This window comes from Clinocottus analis, unplaced genomic scaffold (assembly GCF_023055335.1).
Source record: "Clinocottus analis isolate CAN_PGR_092001 unplaced genomic scaffold, fCliAna1.0.p SCAF_12, whole genome shotgun sequence".
NCBI lineage: Eukaryota > Metazoa > Chordata > Actinopteri > Perciformes > Cottidae > Clinocottus > Clinocottus analis.
This window is the reverse complement of record NW_027175843.1, coordinates 10,871,126-10,898,416: the sequence shown is the minus strand read 5'-3', so window position 1 is coordinate 10,898,416 and position 27,291 is coordinate 10,871,126. Positions and strand designations below refer to the sequence as shown.

Sequence of the window (27,291 nt, the reverse complement as noted above, 5' to 3'; positions counted from 1 at the left end):
CAACAGTTGAACACATGAGTGTTTGCAGGAGAACGCGTGCACTCCAACAAGAGGTTGTTTTTTTTTTAGAGAGTTTGACTTTGTTTCCTTAAAAGTTTTTGACTCAACATTTGACTTGGCATCATTTCATAGGAAAGAGTAACAAAAGTACCGTAATTACGCAGTAAAAATACAAGTACAAGTTCTGCAGTTAAAAACATATGCTACTTGAAGTTGATTTGTATTAAGCTTAAAATATGTTGACTGATTTATAGGATTTCAAAACAACTCGTGAGAGGTCAGGGCCTCATGTTTTATAATTGTATACAAGTATTATAAACTGAGTTCATGTTCTTTCCTGAGTGTTTTTTCTTCTTCCTTTTTTGTCTTCCTGTCCAGCAGGACACCTGACATTGCAGGACAAAGATATCCTCACACTTAATGGTAACTCTCGGTCAGAACAATACAAGGGGGTTAGGGCAATTATGAGATTAGCCCCACAAGCTCTCAGGCTGGGATTGGACAGGTCTCAAAGAACAGCATCACACAAATCCATTTTCACACGGCGTCTCTGACCGAGCTCCTAGGCTGGATTGATTCTAAGGGGTCCCTGTCATTATCTGTAATCCTAGTTTCCTGTTTAAAGCCCATAAGAATCAAAGACTGGGAGGGACCCAACCACCTCAATACCACATCTACTCCAATAACAATGTCACCGCTTTATCACCTACAAAACCATATCACTGCTCCTACCTAATGATTATCAATGTACAACATATGACGGGGAGAGCACAGTTTTGCTTTTACTGGATGTTTTTCCCAACAAGGTAGAATAATACTACAGGGTACATTTGAAAGGCCTCATATGCCTCTTCAGATGCACATCTATTAGGATACGTAACCTAATATTTCCCTTTTTGTTCAACGTTCGACTGCCAACGCAATACGATAGTTGCCATGTCTCACCAATAACAGGACAGAAAAAGAAAACAAATTTAGTCAAAGCCTAAAATGCTGAAAACAGGAGATGGCGGGCGCTCCAAGAGGCGAAAAAATCCAATCTGAGATAATAACAGCTGTAGTTTGTCACTTTTAGCAGCACAGCTGTCTATTTGGTGGCACGTTATTTGCATTCCTCAGGTATTGCGTACTCTACAGGCGGCTGAATAATGATTCACAAATCACTCTCTCCACACCAGTCAAGGGCTGTGATCCTTTGAATAGACCATTGTACCTGAGACTGTAATTGGTGAAGACTTGACAGAGCTGAGCCAAGCCAGCCAAGTAACAAAGAGGCCCTCGGTAGAAGGCTGAGGGATGATTTTAATAATGTGAAGCCGAGATGGAGAACGTGAGCAGCAAATGAGCATGGGGGTCTCTGGGTCCTTGCACTGAGTGACACAGGACCAGACAAACACCTTGCCACAGGAACAGGGAACTCCCCCTTCCCTCAACTCCAGAAACAAAGCACTGTCAATTAAGAGCTTTGATATTTCGTCAACATTGCTCCCAAAACCGATTGTGTCAACTTCAGCGCTGTCTACCTATGCCACTTTGCAATTTGTATTTATGTCCTTTCCAATTATTTGTGTGAAATACTATGAGGATGTGTAAATTGGGGAAATGATTATGTAAAACATGCTGCAGATTTTTTTTTTCATCTTGTCATTCGTCCAATTCTAAATCATAGAAAGGTTTCCATGTAAATCTGTTTTTCAGAGAAAATAACAACGTTGACAAGAATCATGTTTTCCAGACATCAGTGACTGTTTACAGTGAAATCTGCTGAATGAGATTGTATCAGCATCTCCTCTCTTAAAAGTCGACCGAATTATTTTTTTATAAAGGTTTTATTTCATACCTGCTTAATATACAAATCTTTTCAGAGGAAATACAATATGTTCTACACAGTTATGTGATCTTCCATGACAGAAATAACAGATATAATATTTGTTCATGTAAAATATTTTAAAGGTCTACGCTACACAAAAAAATTAATCCAGTGTGCAAGATTGTGTGTGTGCGTGTGTGTGTGTGTGTGTGTGTGTGTGTGTGTGTGTGTGTGTGTGTGTGTGTGTGTGTGTGTGTGTGTGTGTGTGTGTCTTGTCAGTCTCCTATTATGTCCCGGCACTGAGTGCCATCTCTCACTGCTGGTTAATAGAAAGATTCAGCACTTTCTGCTCTTGATATCCCTCTCTGAACAAATGATGCCTGAAATTTTTATTCTTTTTATAATGGAATTCCAATGGCCTCTGCTGCAAATCAAGTGGAAATTTTTGCATATCAAGTGGCCAAAATTAAATATTAACCACGTTTTAATGTGATTAAGGGTGACAGGGACATTATTTCTGCTAATCATTCACCAGCTTTCTGGTTAAAACAAAGCTAAGGAACAAGCCATGTTTATGCTTTTCCTGCTGCTCTCGATTTAAAGAGGAAAATAGTTCTCTAATCCAACTTTTACAAGTCCAAAAGATGATATGCATGTATTATATATGTTTTGGTTTATTTTAACTGATAAAACAAGACCATAATAGGCCGTATTGTTATCTTACACCTAAAAAAAAACATGTCAAGTTATTTGTTCTAGGCGTTATATTTGGCATTTTATTGTATTTACAATAAATTCAATTTAATGCAAAATATATTGTGAAATGAGGAAAAAAAACAATTGAAGCTTCACAACAGGCTGGCTCTGAATGGAGATGTCCCACAGGGGGCCTCCCTCTGAGGCTAGTCTATTTGTCTTTATGTGTGGGAATCCTGAGGGGGGTAATTCCTGTGTTTCCGCATGCCTGGGGCTTCCCTGGGCTTTGTCAGAGCTTTGATCTGCTTAAATGGCTCAGGAGGGGAAAACAATGGGAGTTTCTAAAGTACAGGGGCAGCTACCTGAGACAATGACCTGGGCCTACGTCAAACATACATTCATACAGGTTGGCTTTATTAGGAGTGCTTAGCCAGTTAAGCCTTTAAAAGGTGGACCATCACCTCTAGTTTGTGAGCTCCTTTCAGATGTAATTGAATGTTGACAGACCTAAAGGGTAATCTACTACCTGCATCCACCTTGATCGCTGACACACCCAACCAGGAGAGTGGTGAATGGGACCGACGGCCGGTGTCTGAGCAGGCGGGCTTAAATAATTTAGGAACATTGGCCAGGTGTTCCCAGTTAACGCAACGGCACCTCAGCTCCACACAGGACCGCACAGGACCGAGGCAAAGGGCGCTGGGGCCGCCCCAACCAGCCGATTGTGTTACTGAGCCGTTCCACAAATCTTGGCAGCATGCCAGCACAGACTCATCAAGTAATAAACCCAGGGTCCCCTCTGTTTTGCTATACCCCAGTTGCAGGGACAAGCATGTTGGAGGGGTAGGATGCTGCAGCACAGTGCATACTAACACCCTCCTCTTTCCTTCTTCTGCGGAGGAAGACAGCTATGAGAGGCATGAGCTCATGGTGGATTTTGAGGCTGAGAAGTTGGTAGCTCTGTGGGAAGCTTTTCATCCTCCCAGTGGTGAGCTCCTGAGCGACAAGAGTGCAGACGCTCTCTGCTCCCTGTGGCCATGGCCTGATAGAAAGGCATTACACATCAGTCTCTGAGATCTGACACAGACATACACACACACACACGCGCACACACTATCTTCGATATTGTGAACTTCTTTCAGCTTTCAAAGCAATCACAGGCTGGAGGAAACAGAACCCAGCGCAGGCACAATGGGAGCAGCTTTAATTAAGAGCATCATCTCATATCTCAAACAAACCTTGTGGGTGTGCTGATAACAAGCTTTTTTTCTAACAAGTTATTCTTTGATTACTACACCCGTAACATTTTTTTTAGACTTTAAATGTTTGCACACGATATAAAACCCTCCAATAAAATCATCTCCCCCAGTTTTGTCTTTACGAAGGCTGTTGAGAGCACATTATCAAAGCTATAGCCTTGTTTAAGGGTCTTTGTGAGACCGATGACAAAAAAAGCAAACAGTAACCCAGAGTCGTACATTCTACATCACCCAAAAATAATTCTCTATATGGGGTATCCATGCTGTCATTCACAGCAGTTGACTGGGTGAGAGAAAATAAGGGGGCTGGGGTAGAGTGGGGGGAGTCATCAAAATGTGACAATTGTGACAAGAGCAGGCAAAGTGTAGCGTCGAAGAACACCACACGGATTTCTCCATCTCTTCTTTTTTCCCCCTGGATGACAGCTTAATGTCTTCCACATGCAATATTTATTCTCATCGTGTGTCAGACTGTCTAGCTGTCCTAGGGAGTACAAAGAATGCCACTTATTAGAATAAAAGCAGAAGGAAGGTAATCAAGGACATATGTAACATCAGCCAATCATGTCCCCTTCCAATCTGCATCTTTTTTCCCTTCCCCTATTCATAACAGTTCAACAATAATCCTGATAATAAGCGTTTAGGAGCTGTATGTGGCAACCCTACATTCATTTATTTGTCTCATTAGAGCTGCCGAGGCCACAGGCAACTTACTGTTGCATGTGTGTTTGGGCATAACCTTATCGCAAAGATAATGAAAAGCACAGTTCAACAAAGCCAAAACTATCAAAAATACATCATTAGACAAAGTTTAAACTTGCAGACATTTTTTTTTTATGTTGTGCCAAACTTGGACTTTGCAGGGGAACAATTCCCAGGGCACCTTCAAAGAAAGCGGGCATGTTGTGTTGCTACAGGGGTGTCTACATACATTATGAACCACAGGAGACTGCCTCGGCATGAGCGTCCTTGGGCCTGACAAATGAAGGTGAAGTGACAATCTGTATGGGATTTCTGAGAGCAAGCTGATTTCTTGCAGGGTCATTAAAAAACAAACAAGAACAGAACACATATTTTTATTCTCAAGTTTAGGATCTGTCTCATTAGTTACAAGAACAGTGCTGTGTATTTGCCACCAGGACACAACAAAGACAAAGCGGTGACATGTCAACAGTGTTCTTTCATTACCTGGGGACAGTCAACAACCAGGCTAACAGGACAGACAGGGCTTTATTAGCGCCATCTGTTTCAGTTTTACTGTACAGCCTCTCCTGTTGTTTTCTGTCATTGAAAGCTCGCTGAAGGCATCCATTAGGACTGTGGGCAGTAGGATACAACATCTTACCATGGGAAAGTGTTTCTCAGAGTCCCACACTGCACAAGGAGAGAGTGGCCAACTGTGCACAAAATATAAAGTAACAAGTGATCGTATATATTTATTCCCCTCACGGCTTTGAAAAGGGAACGCTAACTCCCCAGATAGTGGTTCCAAAAAACTTGGATGGAGCCAGTGGTTTTGCACTCAATAAAGTTTCAGTTGTGTTTATGGGAATTCTGCTTTGGAGTTGCTGAAGCGTGCTGCAGTGACTGCTTACATGGAGTGGCTTTAAGTGAATCATAATAATGTTCCCCCATCTCTGTTTTTTTTTTCTGTCTTTAAATCTTGACGGGTACTCAGAAAAAGCTGGCTGTTTGTCAAAATGATCACACAAAAAGAAAAAGCATTTTAAAATTATTATTGTGCTTCTTTAAAAAAAACAACTAAATGTGTATAACACTAAACTATAGGCATGTGCTCGTGAGACAACTGCATGTGCTGCAACTCCTGTCAGGGCTTCTTTTACTTTAATTGTCAAAGCTCCTCCTACAGGCCAACCAGAGTATCAGTCTCAGCAAAGACAATTTCTTCTCCTTCCCTAACTGCAGTTGGATTCATTTTTTTTTTAAAACTTAGCATTAGAGATCTCACCTGGGGTTTTCAGTGCATTAACCCTGCATCAGAAAATTTGGATCTATCAATGTTATACTGTATTTTTCTTGTTGTCATCCCTGTAAAATGGGTAACAGATATGTTGAATTCTTTAAAAGGGATAAATAGTTTCCTGAAACAGCTGGGTACACAGTTTTTTTGCAATCATTACTCAAGACTACCCACTGCATTTGTTGCGGACTATTCTCAGCTGCGGAGTGATACACGTGTTGTCAGTTAGTGGGTATTTTTTAAGAGCAGAAATCGTCATGTCCTTGGAGGTCGTTATAAAGGAAAATGTCACTCCGTTTTTAGACAACAATGGAGCTATATGACACGGAGGGATAAGATCAAGCTTTGACTACACACACAACAATTTATTGAATTCTTACATTGTTGGTTTTGATCTTTTCATTAAAATAGGCGACAATAAGAAAAATATAAAATACCTCCAACCATATCATTTTTATTTATAATGAGTAATGTAGACATGGGTTTAGCTAGTGTCTTTCTCAAAGACACCTGAACATAAAACAAAACCTTTTTTCTGAGATCAAACCGAAACAAAGACTTGGAAAAAAAAAAACAAGTCCCCTGAAGTGCTGAGACACACTGATTGTTGTCCAGACACAAGCTGTCTTGTCATCATTATAGTTAGAAATGGCTGATGAGAGCACAAGCATTGCAAACATGTTTTTGAATTACACCATGCCAGACAAATATGCGGGGAATTAATTATGAGAGATCAATTTGTGCCTTTATGGCAGGGGAAAAAAAAGATGATTACAGAAGGCTGAATAGAAGAGCAGCTGTGGTATGTAACTATTTTAGTTGTGGTTTCCCGAAGACAGAGGTACCTAATGTAACACACATTTAGAATGAAATAGTCTTAAAAAAGACAAAGTATTCAATACGTTTGAATGAGTGTAACAATACGACTCAAAGAGTACAGACTAAAGAAAAAAAAGGCCTTCACATGCTCTGACATATACACACACTTGCATACAAGCAGGTACACACACACACACACACACACACACACACACACACACACACACACACACACACACACACACACACACACACACACACACACACGCACAGAATATACACAGTTAATAAAAGCTCCACACAATAGTACCCTGCAGTTCTTACACTCACCAGGAGAACCCACACGGCACACACTCACAGACATAGGTCACACTTGCTGGTTTCCTTAAAGGTCAACTTATCTACTTAAGAGGCACCAATTTACTTTAATGCACATTGTCCAAAAGAAGAAAAAAATAATAGAAAAGGAAATGACAAGAGAGAAAAAAAATCACAGCATATGTGGAGTATTCTAAACTGTGCTTTTTACTATTACAAAATGTGACTGCTCTTGGTTCTCTGAGGAGGATTTAAAACATGTCTGATATGAAACCTATTAAAAGAAATAAAGACTGATAAAGCTGGCAAAGCCAAACGCATATAAAAAAAACAACAATAACTGACAAGTGAAAATACGCTAACACTGGGTAGGCTGCAGTCACCACATCATCAACAGTGCTCTAATGACCCTCTCTAACACACAAACTCGGTATGCGGCACAGAAAAAAAGTCTTCGAGGAAGCTCACTGACGCCGAGGAAAGAGGAGAAAGCCTCTTGATAGACTCTTGTAGATGCCATTCCCTATCACGCAATGCCTCTCAGTCATAAACACATGACAAATGCGGCCTTAATCATTTTTTACGAGCGGGGATGTGCAGGGGGCAGTGCATGGTTAGAGGGGAGAGGGGAGCGGTGAGCAGCAGGCGGCCCCCTCTGCACAGAGGAGAGGGCTGTGTGGTAAAGTCTCCTCTGGAACATCACTCGGCCAGCGATCCTTTGATCTCCACACCGCAATTACACCAGCTTCCAAATGAGCATGGAGTCGCCTCTGAAACAGACTTCAAACATGCACATGTACACATTCTAATACACATACACTGTATAGGATTGGAGCCATGTGCTCCTCTCAACAGTAAATGATGTACTGTCTCCAGCAGAGAACCTGGGGATGAAAGGAGGCCTTGCTCCTCGTCTGATCCCTTTCATTAATGATGGCTTGCTAAAGCTAATACTGTGTATTCTTGTCTAAACAAGGGCAGCTTTCCAGACTACAAACAGGATGATCTTGGTTCACAATGAACTGGTTTTGGGGGCTCAAAAAGTTTGATCCAACTGCAGCAATCTCCCATGTGAGACAAAAGCCACAGCAATAATCTATTATGTTTCTACAACCTGTAATAGAGTGTGTCATAAGGAAACCAATTAACTTAGATACATTAAACTCGTAAAATAATGTTTGGTGGAGCGTGCTGCTAGAACATTAACATAAAGCCTGAGTGGCAGCATGAAGAAAACACCTAGAATATAAAACAGTACCACTTGAAAAAACTGAACCTGTGAAATGGCCTGAATGGATGTCCTGAAAGACACAGATGAGATTGGCTTATTTGCCTCATTCTAGGATTCGCCCTCTTTCCCTCCTCACATTTTTGAGCTGAGATTGCAATTTGTCTTGCTGTTTGCTTTGAATAGTCCTTAACCGTATCATCATCTCAACTGTGCTGGTGGAAAAACACGCGAGCATGGCGACAGCCAAATGGCAGTCTGGCGTCTCTGCTGCAGACTAGCTACCATTAGAGCTGAGAGCAGCATTTATTGTACAATTAGGGCCAGCTAGATCTACCTGTAATCATCTCCATACAGGTGTGAGCTCCCTGGACAAGGGAAGTGACTCATCACTTGTCAAACATCAACACTTTGATGTCGGCATTGTTCATTGTGGCGCCCTCAGGATACCTGAGCACTACTGTTTGGCTCTTTAAAACGCTCTAAGATTTATTGCGTTTCACACAGTTAAAAAAGAGGCGCACACACGCAACAGGAAAAAAAAACAACCTTCCTTCTGATGACGGATGCTCCACATGTCATGAATCATTTGATTTAAGAGTTCCCGTCCTCCTCCCTCCGTCTGACACTCATACTTTCGTGTCAGGAACATTTTAACAAACAGTCAAAGGTAAACAACTTCCCTTGTAATACAATGCTGCCAAGCAAAGCACCAAAAATACATTTAGGAAGAACTGACATCACAAGCCTAGAGGGCAATTGAAAAAGTGCAATAACAATCCACAACTTGATGTTATTGACAAAATGGCTGGAGTGTGGAAAAAGGAGCCTTTTCAGATATAATGGCTGTCTAACAGCCGTCTCTATTCTCACTGTGGCCACATAAAACGTGTTTTGACAAAACTGAGCAGGAACCGAAGCAAAGAAGTTTATTTAGTGCATTAAAGATCATCCTCAGTAAGTTCACATTATGAATAGTGTTGCACTTGCAAAGTTAAAAGCACATGTATTTTATCTCCAGCTCGTGGTGCTTAAGGGAATTTCATCTGTAAAGTTATGTTGGTAAAAATGCGTGAGCAACGACATGAGAGGACAAAACCAAATATTTGGAGCTAAACATATTAAGATATAAAAAGTATAAGTGTTATCCTTATGCTGTATTAGCTCTCTCCAGATGATTTTACTTATTTATTGGGCTTTAGAATTGACATGTTTTGTTTGTTGTTTTTTTTGTCATTTAAAGCCTTCCATATGATATGACAAATGTTGATAGAAAATGGGGACCATATGCTAGTATGAGCTTAATGAAGTGCAGAGTCTGGTTGGGGTTTGCAGAGCTGGATGTTGTGTTAGAGCTCACTTAGCGGCACCCGAAGGCAGATCCTCTCACAAAGATATGACTGTTTTTTTGTCAGCAGGAGACCGCAGTCATCAGGAAGGCTAACTCACACACACACACACACACACACACACACACACACACACACACACACACACACACACACATACACACTCACACACACACGCACACACACACACTTCTCACACCCCAGCACATGCATACGCAGATGCATGCACACACACCTTTATAGCTGAAATGCAGATTCAATCAAAGTTAGTAGAAATCAATGTAACTCTGTACATAAGTAGAAGGAAAGCTCTTCAGTGATGATTAATGGGCAATGAGTCGGCTCCAGCTTTTCCTCGAAGCACTTACCATTTGTTCTTTTTCCTGATGTAATCTTTCTCAGAGAGGTTAACGAGGTAAATCATTGGTTTGGATGTCAAAAACAAGTATTTGTTTAACACTTCGATCTGTGACAGAGACAGACAGAGCAAGTACTGAGAATCCAAACTTTCTAATGTTGTCTTTGAGGACAGCACAGATATAAGTGAAGTCATATCAAATTAGAGTATAGACGCCGTGGGGAGCAACTCTACAGCCTCTAAATTAAAACAGCGTGGCCAGATATCATTAGCTTGTACAAAAGTAATGTCAAAATACAACCAACAAAAGACTGCATAATATTAACTTATGATTTGCACAAAAGACGCAACAAAAGAGGAGAAACAGCAGTTGTACTTTCAGGTCAGATAAAAAGATTAGCAAGATAACTCACAATAATAAATTTGACTCGAGCATCAAAGGCCTTACCTCCTTCTCGTTCCAATGGGGATAGTAGCGGACGTGTTTCTTTTCATCCATTACCCAGCTCTTGATTTTGCACATAACGTCCTGTTTGGGGTTAAAAGAGAATGAACAAGAAGCCATTAAAGGAGATGAAAAAGAATATAAAACCAGCAGGGTATGGGGTAATTATTTCCTAAATGCATGACATCCTGATGCCAAAATGAACAATGGCTGTGCTTGGATTTGAGCAGGAGTGGCCCGGCTTTGACAGGGATAGCATGCACAAGACCCCCTTCCCTCCTTTAAATCATGACAAAATGCCTTCTGGGGTGTCTCTCTCAGAGTCGTAGTTTTTAACATCAATATTCCATCGGGACTGTTTAATGAAAAGGATAGAGAGGAGACTAAATTGGAAAAAGCAGGAAACTAATTGGAACTTGGTTAGTTAGGTGTAAATGATTGGTCCTTCCTCGGGCACTTTGCAGAATGTATACTGAATAAGCAGTAGTGAGGTACAGAACTAATTATTCACTGTTACTTCTGGAGAAAATATTGAGCATTTCCAGCTATGTATGCCACATTCATTACTGAGGTACTTTTGGGTTGAGACCACAGGCAGGACTGGGCCCTGACAGGATCTGGAAGCGGAAAAGGGTGGGAAAAAGGGAGGGTGGTAGTTATAAAATTTGTAATAAAGAAATTGAGCCTATTATTGTTGATCCAGCCCCACAGAAATTAGCGGAACACATTCTTTTTGTTCCTGTCAACTTGACCTCCCCCTTCATATAAAAACTCCCCCACCCCCTGCAACACTCCCCCTACCTCCTTTTCCCTCCCCAAACCCTTGCAGCACTTCACAATCATACTCCCTTTTGAAAGAACTGAGGAAAAAATCCTGCCAGAGCCTCAATTACACAATGGCAGAAAAAGCTCCACACACTGACCCCCAGCCAGCTGCATTCACTCTCTGCACATCTCTCTCCACAGGAATTCTAAAGGCCTTTTAGTCAGGCAGCCAGAGTGCAGCCAGCGGGAGAGAGCGCAGGAAGAGCTGCATACACTCCGCCCGCGCCGTCCCAAGTCTTCACAGAGAGATTAATCATCTGTGAAATGGAAACAGCAAACGGCCAGTGACACAGGCTGAACCCGCTCCAGGTTTCCCTCATCAGCTCGCAGCCACCGTGCAGCGCTCCTCTAACAGGCAGGTGTTAATAAAAGGCATATAGGTCCCACAGGGGTCAAACACATATGCCTGCCACCATGAAGCGCCGCTGGTGGGCCGGCTTCTTCTTATTGTTTTCTAAGGATAGGTATTTTGAGGATTCACATGGACAAAAGCAATGAAACATTGTTCTTGTAAACAGAGCACCGTCAACATTTATTTAAATCTTTGTATGGCATTGGATGAGCCTAGTGCTGCTGCATGCATATAGCTTTTGCAAAAACTCATTATTAAATATTCAGCAACTTTTTTTTATTCAGACAGCTGTTTTAAATTATGTTGCAAGAAATTCCACATTTCAGATTTTTTTCTCTCTCTAACAAAACAGAATTTTCTTAAACCAGCATATCTTCAGCTGTAAAAGCTAGGACCAAACCAATAACACCTACACAGGTTATGGTTCTATTAATTTGATATAGTTTCAATACATAGTGGTGACAATGTACAGGACATTACCTACACTATATTTTCCAGAAAGAATGTAAAAAGCAATTTATGTTTTGCAAAATATTGTTGTGGTCTTATCCTAATTAATATTTTTTCCACATGGCAAATAACTAGTTGGATTTACAGTAGTTTTATTTCACTTCCACTGACATAAAATGTAAACAGCTATGTTAAAAAAAAAGGATTTAGGATTTCTAGTAAGCAACTTAATGTAAACATTTATGTCCACTCACCAGCTCTGAGTGTGAATGATGCATTATCTTGGATAATAAGAGTGTACTATAGAACATACGCAGACATCTAAATGGTAAAATAATTGTGTAAATCCACTTTAAGCAGAATAAAAGCAGCTCTTGCTCATGAAATTTCATGCCACATACCTGTAGAACTTATAGGAAACTGAGTGCAACAATATAAATTATTATTTCAAAGGTCTTGCAAATTACTCAGTAAAGAGGAAAATCTAAGGAAGTAATCACCGTCTATACAGAATGTTCATTTTATTCATGCTTTGGCTGTGCAAAAGAAAGGACAAGCACTGTTGTTTTTTTAACTGTACATTTAGACATAGTCTAAATGTACTATGAGCCTCTGCACAGCTGAGCGTGACAAACGCTAGGCGCAGGCTGTGAGACAATCACACAATCCCTCCCATCTAAAAGCTTGCTGCAGCCTTTGATAAGCACCATTCTTTGCCATCTAAAGAGGTCTTCCATAGATTTCACTTGCCGACGTGTGCACAACCTTTGACAAGTAATGTATCATTTTTATTCATTGCCTAAAATTGTTAGCAATTATGTGCGTAAGCGGCCACCTGCCTAGCCTGAATGGCTCCTGTCTGTGGGGCTACAGGGGTGTGGGGAAGTGCTGTTGGCTGAAGAGGGGGGGGGGGGGGGGGGAGTCTGAGGGGAACCCACCAAACACTGGGCCTCTGCAGCAGGTGAAAAAGCCCCACTCGTTAGTGTAATGAGTGGTCAGAGTCTCCGTGTGTCAGGGCCTGAAATTGGGCATGACACTCCAAGTGAAAGGCCAGATCCCATCGCGTGCTAGTTCAACCTATCCTGCTCTGCTGATGGAAGGGCATCATGAAACGTTTACAACCAAATCATTGCTAACATTGGCTGCTCAGCCTCATTACCTTAACAATATGACCATCTGAATGCGTGTGCATCCACATATATTTTGATCTGACATCCAGGATGTGGATTTCTTTTCTCTGATCTTACCCTGCATTTGGCCTGCACCTCGCTGCATATAACCGAGGAATCCTCTGTCAAAGAATATTCTAAACATTTACGGTATTCATAGCGAAGCACTGGCATATGTGTCACCCACTGTCTGGCCTTATACAATTTCCTGAGCTACTGTAGGTGTATAAGCATGAGCAAATGCTGTGCCATGATTTGAGTATTACTTTAGATAAAAAAAAAAGAGCTGTGAGGAAACACTTTCATTAGCCCAGTGCTGTGACCCAGGGTCAGCCGCTGAATAAGTAACTCTCTATTAATGATTTCTACAGCAGAAAACCCCTGACCCCTGATCACTTTCAATTTCAGAAAAGGAAAAAAAAATGGGGCAGGGGGAGGGGTGAGACCTATTGGAGGGAGATTAAAAAAAAACATACTTTTTTCTCCTTGGCCATGTGTGTGTGGGAGGGTTATTATTTGTGTCTCGCTGTGAGGGGTAGCAAGAGGCCTGCTGGGACATTGACTCACGTATTCTGGTTTGAGTTTCTTGTCACTGCCTCTAATGGCCGTCTTCTCCAGCTTGTCAATAATAGGGCCGATCATCTCCTCATCTTTCAGCCTCAGCTCCTCGTGAATGATCTCCATATCCCTCACTGGGTCCACTGTCCCCTCAACATGGATGATATCCTCATCCTCAAAAGCACCTGCAGCGACAGGACACAACACACACAGAGAGAGCATCAGTATAGAATGTTTTTTTTCAGCAGCAACAACGACACTGTTTAATGTGAAGACAGTAAAAGCAACAGAATCCGAGCCACATAATCAATAACATTGACTTCTTGAGATTCAATGTGGATCAGTGATTAGATTTTGCTCAAAAAATCATTAGCTTTTTGCAAATAATATGGGAAAAATAAACATCCACATTAAAAAGCACAGTGGGAAATACGTGGAAGTCATAACAAATATGATGAAATACTCAAGTGGGCAAGTGTCAGAACTGCAAGAAACCAGCTTACAGTGTCAAAGTAAGTTCCATTAAAATTGTCTTTAAGTGCAGCAAAAACGGCACTCTATGAAGTAGAGAGTGTCTGGTCGTGCATTTTATACCATTTTGTCTTAAAACTGTTTGCCATTAAGTTAAAAATATACAAGAAATGAACAAAAGTGAATATGATTTAACAGAAAAATCTCAATATTCCCAGACCAGGCAACCGTCTTCCATTATTAATTTGCGTCGTAGACGTCTTGGCTGTGCTGGTGATTAGGTAATGAGGCTCTGAAGCAGACCATTTATCCAGCAGCAGCTCTCAGGACTCCTGATTCTCCAGCAGAGGGAGGGGGAGAGGGAGGGGGGACACAGGCGTACATCTGTCACATGAGAGTGACAGCCTTTAACATTACCAGTGAACTGCAATATGTTTTTTAATTTGCGACCCATACTGGTGGTGAACAGTCTGTTTTATAGTGTCACTAATTCAACAAACAAAAGATGGATTTACAGTGGTGGAGGGAGTACTCAGATCCTTTACCTAAGTAAAAGTTACAACACTTCAACATACAAATACTCCATGAAGCCAAAGTCCTGCATTTCAAATGTCACTTAAGTAAAAGTTTACCAAATTACCAAATTCTGTTAAGAGAAAATAATTAAGATTACCCTCATGCATCTAATATGTAATACTATTAAATATGATTGTATTATTATAATTATTACATAATTTTATTATTATTATTATCACTGATGCAAATAAGCAAATTTCAGTTGTAGTTCGAACTATTATATATTTATATTTATATATATATATATATATATATACATATATATATATATATATATGTATATATGTATATATGTATGTATATATGTATGTATATATATATATAAAGTATAAATTATACTCTTTTATATATATACATACATATATACATACATATATACATACATATATACATATATACATATATATATATATACATATATATATATACATATATATATATATGTATATATGTATGTATATATATATATATATATATATATATATATATATAAAGTATAAATTATACTCTTTTATATATATACATACATATATACATACATATATACATACATACATACATACATATATATATATATATATATATATATATATATATATATATATATATATATATATATATATATATATATATATATATATAGTGCACAACACATGATTTCTAACATTTGGACAGTATTTAGTACTTGTATAGTAGTTATATTTCATATCGGGGAATCTTCATGCTTGATTTATTTAGTACTAGTAAATTTAGCATTATTGGATTTGAAATATGGCTTTGCATGTTTTGTAAATCCTTCAACAGGAAGTTTCATGCTGTGGCTTAATGGGAATGATGACTCACTCAACAGGGTAGTGGATGTCAGGTGAATGATGACTTGGCTTTAAGTATTATTGTGCTGAGGGATGTTAGGAATGTGCATGGTGGAGTCACTTCATGACATCAACAATCCATATTCTTGTGTTGACACCTGAACAGTGACGGTCTGTTGACAGGTGAGGCCCTGCGAGATGTTACCGTTACTGAGGTGATCCGCTCTATTCATCACGAGGCTGTCACATAGTATTTCAACATGTTCGAACAGTGATACATGTAGAAAATATTGATGATTCATAGCTGTGTGTAGTTGTCAAGCTGGGCAACAACAAGAGAGTCAGGCAAAGCGTTGCAGAGCTGCCTTATCTATGAAGTTATCTCAACAGTTAAGTTATCCCCTACCTCTCCAATAACCGGATACATTTCCTGGTTGTCTGAAGAGGAAGTCAGATCTTTCACACTGCATTGAAACACTGCATTGTCAGACCGTCAGTCAACCACTTGGATTGACCGGCTAACGCTCATTAAGGTTTCCCCTCCATGTTTAACTTTTGGTAGGCAGGTGGATACAAAAAGGCCTCTTAGAGATATTCCAAAAAACAAACAGGAACTCATATTTGCCTATGTTTAGGCTTTTACAGGCCCGTGTATTATCATATTATTAAGAACAATTTCAATCAGGAACTTTGATCAGACCTTTGTGATCAAAAGTTATCAAGCATTTGGGTTTTCATGCAACTTGTAGCTGTGGCACGATGCCATAAAACAAGTTTTTCAAATCTGGTCCAAATTTCTCAAGCATGCTAATGGTCCAGGCCTGTGTACATTCACATGCCAACATAGACTCATGGTGCTGCCTCTTTCATCACCAATCAACAATTTGTTGTCGACTTGTGTGGCAGGCATCACTGCACTCAGCAGAGATCTACCATGAAACTAAACAACAAAGCATTTACAATCCATCATCACTGATCAGACACGTCTAAACATCATAGCTCAACAGCAAAAGGACAGACAACCAAAGATCTTGTCCCAGTGGACTTGTTCCATGCAAGTCAACAGAAGCTGTAGACTTTTGTGCAAGCTGTCATCCTGTGCGTTGTCCTCATGGTGAAATGAACTTATCCAATTACTCTTTGCCTAATCAGGCTGTTTTGGTTCCTCTCCTCTTGCAGAGGTACTCCACAGTATAAACAGTTCACTTACGCCGCACAGAAAGGGGCTAATCAGTGGAATTATTGTTTTGCTGCTCCAATTTACCAGCTCCCTGTTCCCCACTGATTGGAATGAAAATTTGCTATTGTGTCTGCATGAACTCAGAAAATATAATGCAATGTAATCATTTTGTTAGCTGCAAGAATATACATATATTATAAACAAGTATGATGTACAGTTTTGATACAGTGTTTGAAAATGGAAAATGCGTGTTTGGTTCAATTTAGTACATAGATTAATGAGGAGCAAAATGATTTGAAACAGGTTGCCAGGGTTATTAAAGCACTCATGATTGGTATAAATCACTGTTAATAAAAGCATGAGAAATTAATATACGTCAGTATATACATTTAAATGTTTATATACCTAAATTGAGCACAATCATTTTGTAACACTTTTTTTACTTAAAAAAAATAAGTAATCAACATTTATTTTACTATTGTTAAACATCCCAATAAAAAAGCTGATAAATTAAAATTTCATCGAGGCTTTTAAAGAGCAGGAGCAGCTGATCACTCACTATTTAGTCATCAGCTGACACTCTCCTCTGACTGCCACATATTCCAAAGTAATTTGCTTTAATTAACTTCGCCTAATTTAACATTCACATCTACTTTACCGCCGTCCCATTCAAGGCTTAGAGCTGGAGAACAAATGCACGAGGTGAAAGAGAGGAGAGAAATCTGAGGGGCAATCTCCACAATTAGTCTTTTAACAACTGGGTCTGGGTAGAGCTCTGTGAAGACAGCTCTTATGAGTCTGCGGCGCCACACAAAGCCACATGCAAGACAGTTAAAACACACAAAAAGAAGAAAGAGGTTGGAAAGGCCCACGAGTCAGCTCTGTCTCACAATTAGAATTGTACTGCTTCATTTAAAATAGTGTATGTTTTGAAGACACTATTAACAGGTGCTCCTTTATTGACAGAACAAAAGGATTAGTCTCTCGAGGGTGAGTGGTGTTCAATGGTCTGATTAGGGATCAGGCTAAGCTCTGCAAAATTACGGATTTACAGCAGCACTGCAGGCTGGCGCAGCCTGAGAGGATATAACTACAAAAACTGACATTTCCAAATGAAAAACATTGACAAAAAGAAATAAAAGGAAATAACAATAATTGATTTGACTGACTTTGTTCATGTGTCTTCCATGAACTTTACCACCCAGAATATCACTTTTTCTTTCAATATAAACAATATTAAAAAAAATCATAATTACCAAGATGTTTCCTGTTTGTACAGGGTTAACACCTAAAACAACCTCAACCAGCCTGAGCGAGCTACCATCACTTTTATGTGAGGTACACAGACAAGGCATCGGAGTCAAGTCAAGATCAATTCTGATTGAGCTGCTTTCTCTGATGTTGCTACCTGGGAGGATATGTGGTCAACATAATTCAGTTAAATTACAGTATTCATTGACTTCTAACTTCCTGTGCATGTTTTCACTTGCAAGATGGGTAGGAGCACATCTAAAGAACTTGCATTCCTTGCGCTCCTTTTAAAATGCTCACGCAAACTCAGTGTTGCAATTCTCCTGGTATTCAGAGCAGTAAAAGCTATTTTATGAGTCTGTCAGAAAAGGCACATTATGGATGTCTTCCCAGCATGGAAACACTGGCAATGCACACATGAGTTTTTATATTCATTCAGGAAATATCTTCTTGACATTCATTTTTGGATACGTGAAATTGAAAGCAATTTATAGTGCGCTGCTTCTGTAACAGAGTTTGTGGCACATTCAGTCTTGTTTCTTTGCCTGTATCAATTATGGCAAATGCATTGGCTGCTAAAAAGCAGTTTGACCTTTAGAGAAACACTGCACATGTTTTACATGATCCAATCTGTCAAAATATATCACACTGAAATCATAGTGCTCGATTGTATGAATATCTATACCTTACAAGGTGTCTCCAATTCTATTGTGTCATCGCAGACTGATTATTTAAAGGTGCATTTTTCCAAAATGTTTGCTATTACTGACGAAAAACAAAATACAAGTAGAAAGCCGCTCAGAGAAGCCTGATCTGTGTGCAGTTGACAAGTGGATGTACTGGGAAGGCTCTGGTTTTCATAAACTCCGACAGAAAACAACAGTGTTAATTCCCCTTACAATTAGCGTAACCTCTGCCACTCCATTTATTTTGTTAAACCACTGAGCATGAGAGTGCCTTGATTGAAAGGAACCGTCATATGCACACCACTGTTGTCCCACATCATTCAGAGAACAAACCTTTTTAGATCTTTAACTACTATAGGGCTGCTGATTGCACAGGCACCAGCAATTTCCTAACCAACTGCCACCTGAACAATGATGTGTTCAGCTTTCAGACCCTCCAGCCTTTCAAAGGTGAATCATTTCACAGTTTGGAGCGATATCTCCATAGCAACTCCTCTTTGAAGGGTTTAGAATCACCATCCAATAATTCTATGATCATCGGGCCTTGCCTTTCCCAGTGGTTCTTTTCACAGCGGACAGGCAAGGGGGGCATGAGGAGGAAGCAGGAAGATTCTACAGTCTATTTCAGGCAATTCATCTTGCAGCCCCATTAGAATTCAAAATATTGCGACCTTCAATCACCGGGCATGTTATCTGGAGCTGTGGCGATCTCCAGTCAAGATGGGTAGACATTTTGCTCTAATCATCCTCGATGAGTGGAGGCTGACAAAAACTCTTCATTCTTGCTGAGGCAAAATGCTAATTTAAATGCTGTGACAGCACCTCAACACAGCCCTGAAAACACACAAAGGCAGGATGATCCCCATGCATGGCTAAATGATCTACATTTAGAATCGCTGTTTGGGTTAACATCACTAACATAAACAAAGATGCACATGCAGAATGGGGAAGCTTGTTTTTCTTATTGATTTGCATTGCAACATTGCTGTTTTTCCTCCAGTATAGGACCCAGCTGACACAACACAGCGGATATTTGTTCATGTATGGTGTGGGAAGTTAGTTGTTTGCTTATTATAAACCAGTTAACTTTGCGACAACAGAGTGAATCATGGCTGAACATTAAAAAAAAACAGACAAAGAAACAAAATGACACATTATTGCACAGACAAAAACAAGAAATATGTTGTCCAAAATTGACAATTGGCAGTATTAACTCAACAAAAACAGTTGTTGGGATGAATCATCAGCAGGAAACTGTATTTCATACAGGCTTCTCAGGGCTTTAAACAAATATACAATTATATACTATACTAGTATTACCAGAAATATTATTTGAATATGCGACATTACGGTTGATGGATATAATAAATGCATATGTGGGCTTCAGATAAATGTTTGTTTACATTCTATAAATGTATATTTTTTAGGCCATGGAAAGATTTCCCTCTTTTAAGCAATCACTCTATAAAAGACTTTAGCAAAATAAAAATTAGATTTCTAATACTTACTATAGAGTGGTCCAGAGATGACGTAATGTCATCGACCAACCCCAAAGGTTAGCATCACACATGGATCCCCAACGAAAAGTCAATGGAGTTTTTCCTATTTGATTGGATTTGGGACTATTGCGGTACATTGCACACATGTTGTGGCAAACACAAGTTTATGATATTCTTAGGAGTAAAAAGCTAACTTTAGGCTATAGACGAACCAAAATGCAACAACATTACGCTGACTGCCTTCACACCCTCGCTGTTTACTCACGTGTGAAGGCAGTCAGCGTAATGTTGTTCTCTATACTGTCATTTAGCCACTTTTTAGCAATCGCCTTCATTAAAACACATAAAACCTTCAAAATTCTAGAGAGGGGTATTTACCTATTTAAAAAAACCTATTAAACAAATCTCATTGACTTCAGGAAAAGGGAACTGGAAGAGTAAAAATGCTAACTCATTTCTGTGACTCATTCCTGCGGCACTTTATTGGTTGTATAAATCACACAGACACACACACACACACACACACACACACACACACACACACACACACACACACACACACACACTAGGATAAATTACATCAACGCAACAACTGATTCAACAGCTGAATTGATGAGAGATCCACTCATTGCCTGATCTGTTTAGATAGTCACACATGGAAGTCAAGGGGCAAGGTGAGGTGTTCTGGATGTTTGTCAAGTTTAAGAATTTGTGAGTTGGTGAGTGATACGGCAGAACTCTTGGAGATCAGCCCTTACTGGCGTCAGCGAGGAGGCAGGTTAGCCACAAATCATCTCTGTCTGAATACTCAATACAGTTTGTTCATAACGCCTGGAGCTAAACACTCACTTTGATTTGTGCACTAAGCGATTAGTGTCCTGTGGGCTGACGTCTGCACAATGCAACAACAAACACAAATGCTCTACCAGATTCAACAAAGTGAAGACAACTGATTTGACTCACTCTCCATCATCAAATATTTACCAGTTAATGATGAATCATGTGGAAGTCGCTGAGGATACTAGAGCTCTTTAGATTGTGAAAATGTTTAGAGGTGAGGCGTAGGACCAGTTTCAAGGTCAATTTGTTGTTGCCTGTTTTTGATCATATTAGCCCTTTCACCAACAACTGAAATAAACATTTCACACATTGGAAAACTCCCTGAATGTTTGACTGATTTGATACACAAACCAACAAACAGTCAAAAATTCAAAGACAATATCCAATCTTTACAATTGAGAAGCTGGAACCTGTAAAGGTTTGGCCTTTTCGCTAGAAAGATGTCAGTAATAAATGAGTTGCCCATTTATTTCCAATCAACTAATTAATTGACGGACCAAATATTTAAGTTCTATGAAGGATACAGCAATGCATCGTCTCTACCGCTCTCTAGCAAAGATCTCTTGTCATTGATTAGTTTTACGACCATTAAAACTGCTGTCATTATTTTACAAAATGGGACCTGTCTTGAGTCTAATTGAGGCTGTAGAGGAGGAGAAGGAGGAGCCTCAACTTAAGCAGGAGTTTAGGTGCTAAAAGCATGAATATCATGGCCAGACAAGTCTACATCTGGGCAAGAGAAGTCTACATAAAAAAATAACAGCTACTTTCCAGTCAGCTGCTCATAACCACAGCCAGTCCCTAAAGAGACAGTATCTTAAGGCTAGATCCTTACTGAGTGTCACGCAACCGTAAATAAGTCTTCATTAGAAGTGAAGCAGAGCATTCCTGCAGTGATGGGGGCGACATTGTGTGAGCATTGAAACATCTAATTGCTGGAAACCAAACATCTGGGAATAAGGCCAGGAGAGCTGGCAGAGTTGCTAGCGGGGAATAGAAGAGCAGATGAAGTAGAACATGTCTGTGTCTTGTCTTCGACAGTGAGGTGTTCCAGTCACTGAGGAAGTACTGGGAATACTTAAACCATTTTGTTATGAGACCAGGGAACACCAGTCAGTCAACAGAGTCAGCTTTCAGAATGTGCAGTAATCGTTGTTGAAAGGTATTCTTGAAAGCAAATCCATTGTTTACACGGGGCCTTTCAAAGTCATTAGGGGTTGAAAAATATTCATAACGTGCACATATGGGGAATTATGAGACAAGTGGAAAATGAATTGATGAACCTGTTCCACCTTTGTAAAAACTGTTGTTCACTATTTCTCAAATGACACAACTTCTAAACAAATGAGTGTAACCCAATATAGGGAGTAACATACCACCAGTACGGAAAATCAGTCCTGATTTCATCAGTTCAGGTCAATTGCGTGTCCTCAGTTTGCACTCACAATCACGGTTTCATGTTACTGAGGCTGACGACTCTCAGTCGCATCTTTATAAACCCTTTTGCTAATTCACAGACAAAAAACATACCACTCCAGACACGAAAGAGTGTGATCCACCCCCACAACCATATAATCAAGAAATATAAATTAGTTGCTTCAACACTGCAGTCTGCCTCACACCAGACAGATAAAAACAAAACCATGTTTAACTTGTGAAACATGCAGCATTGTTTTTAAGAACTTCACAACAGTGGAAACAATGGCATGCCAAAGCAGATAGACACACACACACACACACACACACACACACACACACACACACACACACACACACACACACACACACACAGACACACACACACACACACACACACACACACACACACAGATATACAGAGAAGAGGCTTTCATTCTTCCTAATTATGAGCGTTAAGAATGTTTTTTTTTCTTTTGAGTAGAAACAAAAGAATAGTTTTTGAGAGAAGATCTGGTATTTACATTTGACCCATATTTAAAAAACTGTAGATGTTTTAAACCATGCACATGCTGATATTAAACATACATACACCCATAAGTAGCATAAATGTATGTGTCACACTATGTCGAGTAGTCTCTCGAAAAATGAACAAATCAAAATAATCAAAATAATATACACTTTAAAGGGGAATATGAAAAAAGTTTCAAGAATAATGTTGAATTTTTGTATATACCATATTTGCCGATTATTGCATTATGTTTATTGTTTTTATTATGTTTGGATATTTCTATTGTTTTATTTTATGTCTATGTCTATTGTTATGCACCTTTTATCGAGTCAAATCCATTGTATGTTCAACGCACCTGGCAATACATGCTTCTGATTCTGATTCTGAATCACATGAAAAGACAAAAACTATCAATGAACTGATAGCTTATTCCTCCGTGCCATAGACCACGATTGTCTGCTCCACTGTTACTCCAGTAGTTGACATGATCCTTCATTCCCATGAAAATGGGCACAGCAGTTTATGTTGAAACATTTCAAAATACATTCTGAGGCTGTAAAGACTCACTAGTGCACACAATGTGTATTAATCCTCACCTGAACATAATCCCCAATAAATACACAATTAACTCCGGTTTGCATAAAGATTGTTGAAAATTACAGTGACATGGTGAATTGAGACATTACATATCCTTCTTTTTTATTTAAAAACAAAAATTGAATATGTTTGACCTGTTTTTAAAAGCCAAAGATGGACTAAAACATTGTTGTTGTTTTTTTAATTTTTAATTTTTAAACTTTAAGGGTTTTGTTTACAATCAGAAGAACATATAGAATAAACACCAACTTTACCCATTAACATAAATTGTACCACACGTCATTAAAAACTGAACTGACAGACTTGTTTATCTCACCTCACATGAATTGTCCATTGTGTAAATCATTACAAAGTCTTCCAGTGGGTGGTCTTCCAGTTCCGCTTTTCACAAACCACAAAGTCAAAGGCTATTTGAAAACTATGCACCACTGACAAATGATTACTTTTATTCCAGCGCAGAGACAATTTAGGAACAATATCATGAAATGGCCTTAATCTTAACCCTTTCTCTGCTGTCATTCCATGCCTGCCATCACCGGCTCTCTAATCAGAGTCTTTCACACGCCGGGAAAGTCAATAACAGCATACAATCAGTAAACTAATGCAGCTATTTTTAAAAGGGCCTCTGAATTCATTACACTTGCTGTAATTTGAATGATAGAATGTAACACTTTCACTGTGTGAGACACGGAGGAACTTGAGGGGAACCTGAAAAGTAATTTGCAGCCTGTCTAATGGAGGGACAGAGAAATGTGCTGAGATAATCACATGTATACATTCACAAAGTTACCGAAGGCAGTATTTTTGAACCATTCCAAATAAACATTATACTATATTAGTGAAAAAATAAAAATAAAAGAACCTTTTTATCCTCACAAAGTGTCAAGCTTCATACAAAATGTCATTTTGCTCCTTCTGAATTGTCTTGTTAGGTTTCAAAGCCTCAACATATGCTACTGATTGTGTGAAGCTTGAACGAGGCACAGGCCTTCTCACTTTCAGGGAGCAGTAGGAATGTGATGTTGGATCTGACTTCATTAATTCTGACTGTATGTTGTTCTTGGCACACAGCACACAAGATGCCCTACTGGCAAAGCTGTTGCACACCTCAGGCCTTTGCTTTGAAAAAAAACTGTTACTGGTTCTATTTAGTGTGACCAAATGATGCAGATGCAACCGCTTTAGCGCCAGTAAAAGAAATACTGTGGTTTGCTGAAAATATAAATTCCTACAAGGGAGAACAACCCTCAATCTGAGACTCACGTGTCATGTGGAAGATGCTGTCACAGGCGCTGATATGGGACAGGAAGGCATTTCCCAGGCCTTGGCCAGCATGAGCACCTTTCACCAGGCCAGCAATGTCTACAACATTAAGAAATGCTGGTACTTTGCTGCAACACAGGAAGTGAAAAGATAACAGGTCAACCATTTAAGATTTCAAACATTTTCAATATTATTTTGTTGAGAATAGAAAGGTAATGAATTGTGCTCCTATTAAATACAACAGTCCTGTAAAATCGTTTGTTAAACATGGAATTTGAATTGTGGAAGATTAGTCTATGACTTTTTTTTTGTGATGTAGCTGTATTGTAATGTATTATCACCTGACATTCTTTTCAATATTATGTTGTCTTAGACAAAACTCTCAAATTATACAAAATGTGGCATTGAGTTTAGCCGAAACTAAAATAACCTGAACAAACTTAAACAAATACCATGAAAGAAAACACAACCACTATTGTTTGAATACTTCCTGACTTCCCTATTGTCTGTGACCCTCAACTTATGATAATTAATTACAGCTGAAGCTATAAATCTGTAAAAACTGTATGTTTAAAAAAGTTTTTTTAATGGGTCAGTAATTTCATAAAACAGCAAGGCAGTGTTTTTCAAGGGTTGTACATTAATATGCATTTGGTGCTCTAAGATTCATTGCAGCAGGACAATGTATCTCCATGGGATTGACTCAATGCCCGTGTTCACAGACAATTTTAGAAGAATCAAATCACTGTTGGTGTTAGTCTTTCATGGAATTATACTATTCAACATATCAATTATTGTCAGTCAAAAAGGGACATGCCACTAGTTCTTGATAGCCCACAAATCTAAATTCAGCCGCTTTGACAGCCTCTGTAAATGTGTATGATAACCAGGTGTTAGATGCTTTAGCTTTTTCCTTAACAGAAAACCTTGCAGTAGAGCAGCAGACATACTACACAACTGGCAGCCACATGTCAACAATATTGTTACATGTTTCCTCATACCTATTGCAAGGAGACCGTCAGCGACTACAGATCTGAAGTGTGAATAATAGGTCAATGATGAGACCCCATACCTGGGAGGTTTGTGGAATTGGCAGAGGAAATCATAGCGTTCATCTGGAATGGGCACTCTGCTTTCATTTGGGTCAATGGTGCAGAAGGGGAAATTTTCAGCTGCAGCCTGACTCTTTGTCAACACGTTGAAAAAGGTTGACTTCCTGAAAATAAAAAACAGCAGTGAGGTCAATCCATCTAAAAGTGCTGGTGTGTAGAACCTGATGGTTCGATACTATGATCCTGAAACACTTCAGTAAGTTATGCGAGATTGGCTTTTTTATTTTCTGCACAAGAAGGAAAAGGTTATTCTAATGGACTCAATATTTGAGAGCGAGAACCAAAAATACAATTACAAGGTCAGATAATCCCATAATAGATCAATTGTACATAGAATCAAAGGGGAAATTACATTTCTGATAGATCTCTGCTGTCGAACATGATCAGCCGAACGTCGACCCCATGTTGTGATCACAGAGAGATTTATTTTTTCATGGCACAAAAAGCAGCTGAAGTGTACTTCTCTGTCGTAAATCTAGAGACAAAGGCAAGTGTCTAAGCGTAATGGTTGCATGGCAGTTAACTATAATCCAGGACTTTCCCTTTTCATCCCCTCACTCAGTGCTTTTTAAATTATTGTTTGTTACGTCCTCCAAGCAAGAAATTGCTCCAGATTACTAAAGTGCTTGCATTATTTCCTTATATAACACTAAATTGTTTCTCTAACATACTTGAGGGCTTTTCTTGGGTCACCTTGAGCGGAAAAAAAGACAATCCACAGTAACACACAACCATCGTCAGGTGTAAAAACGTGATTACACAGAAAATGACTGACATACGTCTAGTCTGCTTGTTGATGGAGAAAGTGATGGGCAACTAGATTTTAGTGTGTTTTACACAGGTGTGTCGCAGAAACTACTTCTTATGGGGCGACATATAGATGTCTGGGCCAAATATCAACCTAAAACCTTGGACAGGCTTTACTATGAAGACTATTTTGCAGACAAGCAAATGTATTGTAGAACACAAACACCTAATGAGCTGTGTAAAGAGAAGCGAGTGAAATCTTCTGATAATATAAATGAAAATTATACTTCCACTACTACTACTTTAACTTCTTAATACAAATCTGTGGGTGGTCGGTGTCCACGCAAAAGTTACAAACATTTCATAGTGAATGAAAAACAATCGGTGACGACAAACAAGTAAAACAATCTGTGGTTGTAAATGGTAATCAATAATAAACAATTGTGACCTAAAATCAAAATCTGTCCTAGCAAAGAGACCGGGGGCTAAAAGAATAGCGTCAGAGCAAAGTAAAGCTGGAAGAGGAGAAAGATGAGGAGGATACATGTACAGTCATTGCACAATCAATTTAAATTTGTGAAATCATTGTCTAATCGCACATCTTTTAAAAGAAGAATTTCTTTATAGAGTCAGGGTTGGCAGCTAATACCAAAACATGTTGCTGCACATTTGTGTCTGTTTCTAACAATAGTTCATATCACAATATTCTAGAT

At 39.2% G+C, this 27,291-nt stretch overlaps 1 protein-coding gene across 2 annotated transcripts in view; it reads right to left on the bottom strand.

The window, feature by feature from the left end:
* LOC137782859 (obg-like ATPase 1) overlaps positions 1-27,291 on the bottom strand; it is a 39,446-nt gene that overhangs the window by 6,242 nt on the left and 5,913 nt on the right. For both annotated transcript variants that reach the window (XM_068572534.1, XM_068572535.1), the window contains 5 exons: positions 25,792-25,935; positions 24,720-24,847; positions 13,627-13,802; positions 10,267-10,347; positions 9,829-9,926 (listed from right to left, as the gene is read on the bottom strand). In XM_068572534.1, coding sequence (XP_068428635.1) covers positions 9,829-9,926; positions 10,267-10,347; positions 13,627-13,802; positions 24,720-24,847; positions 25,792-25,935 — 627 coding nt within the window. The remainder of the gene's footprint in view (positions 1-9,828; positions 9,927-10,266; positions 10,348-13,626; positions 13,803-24,719; positions 24,848-25,791; positions 25,936-27,291) is intronic.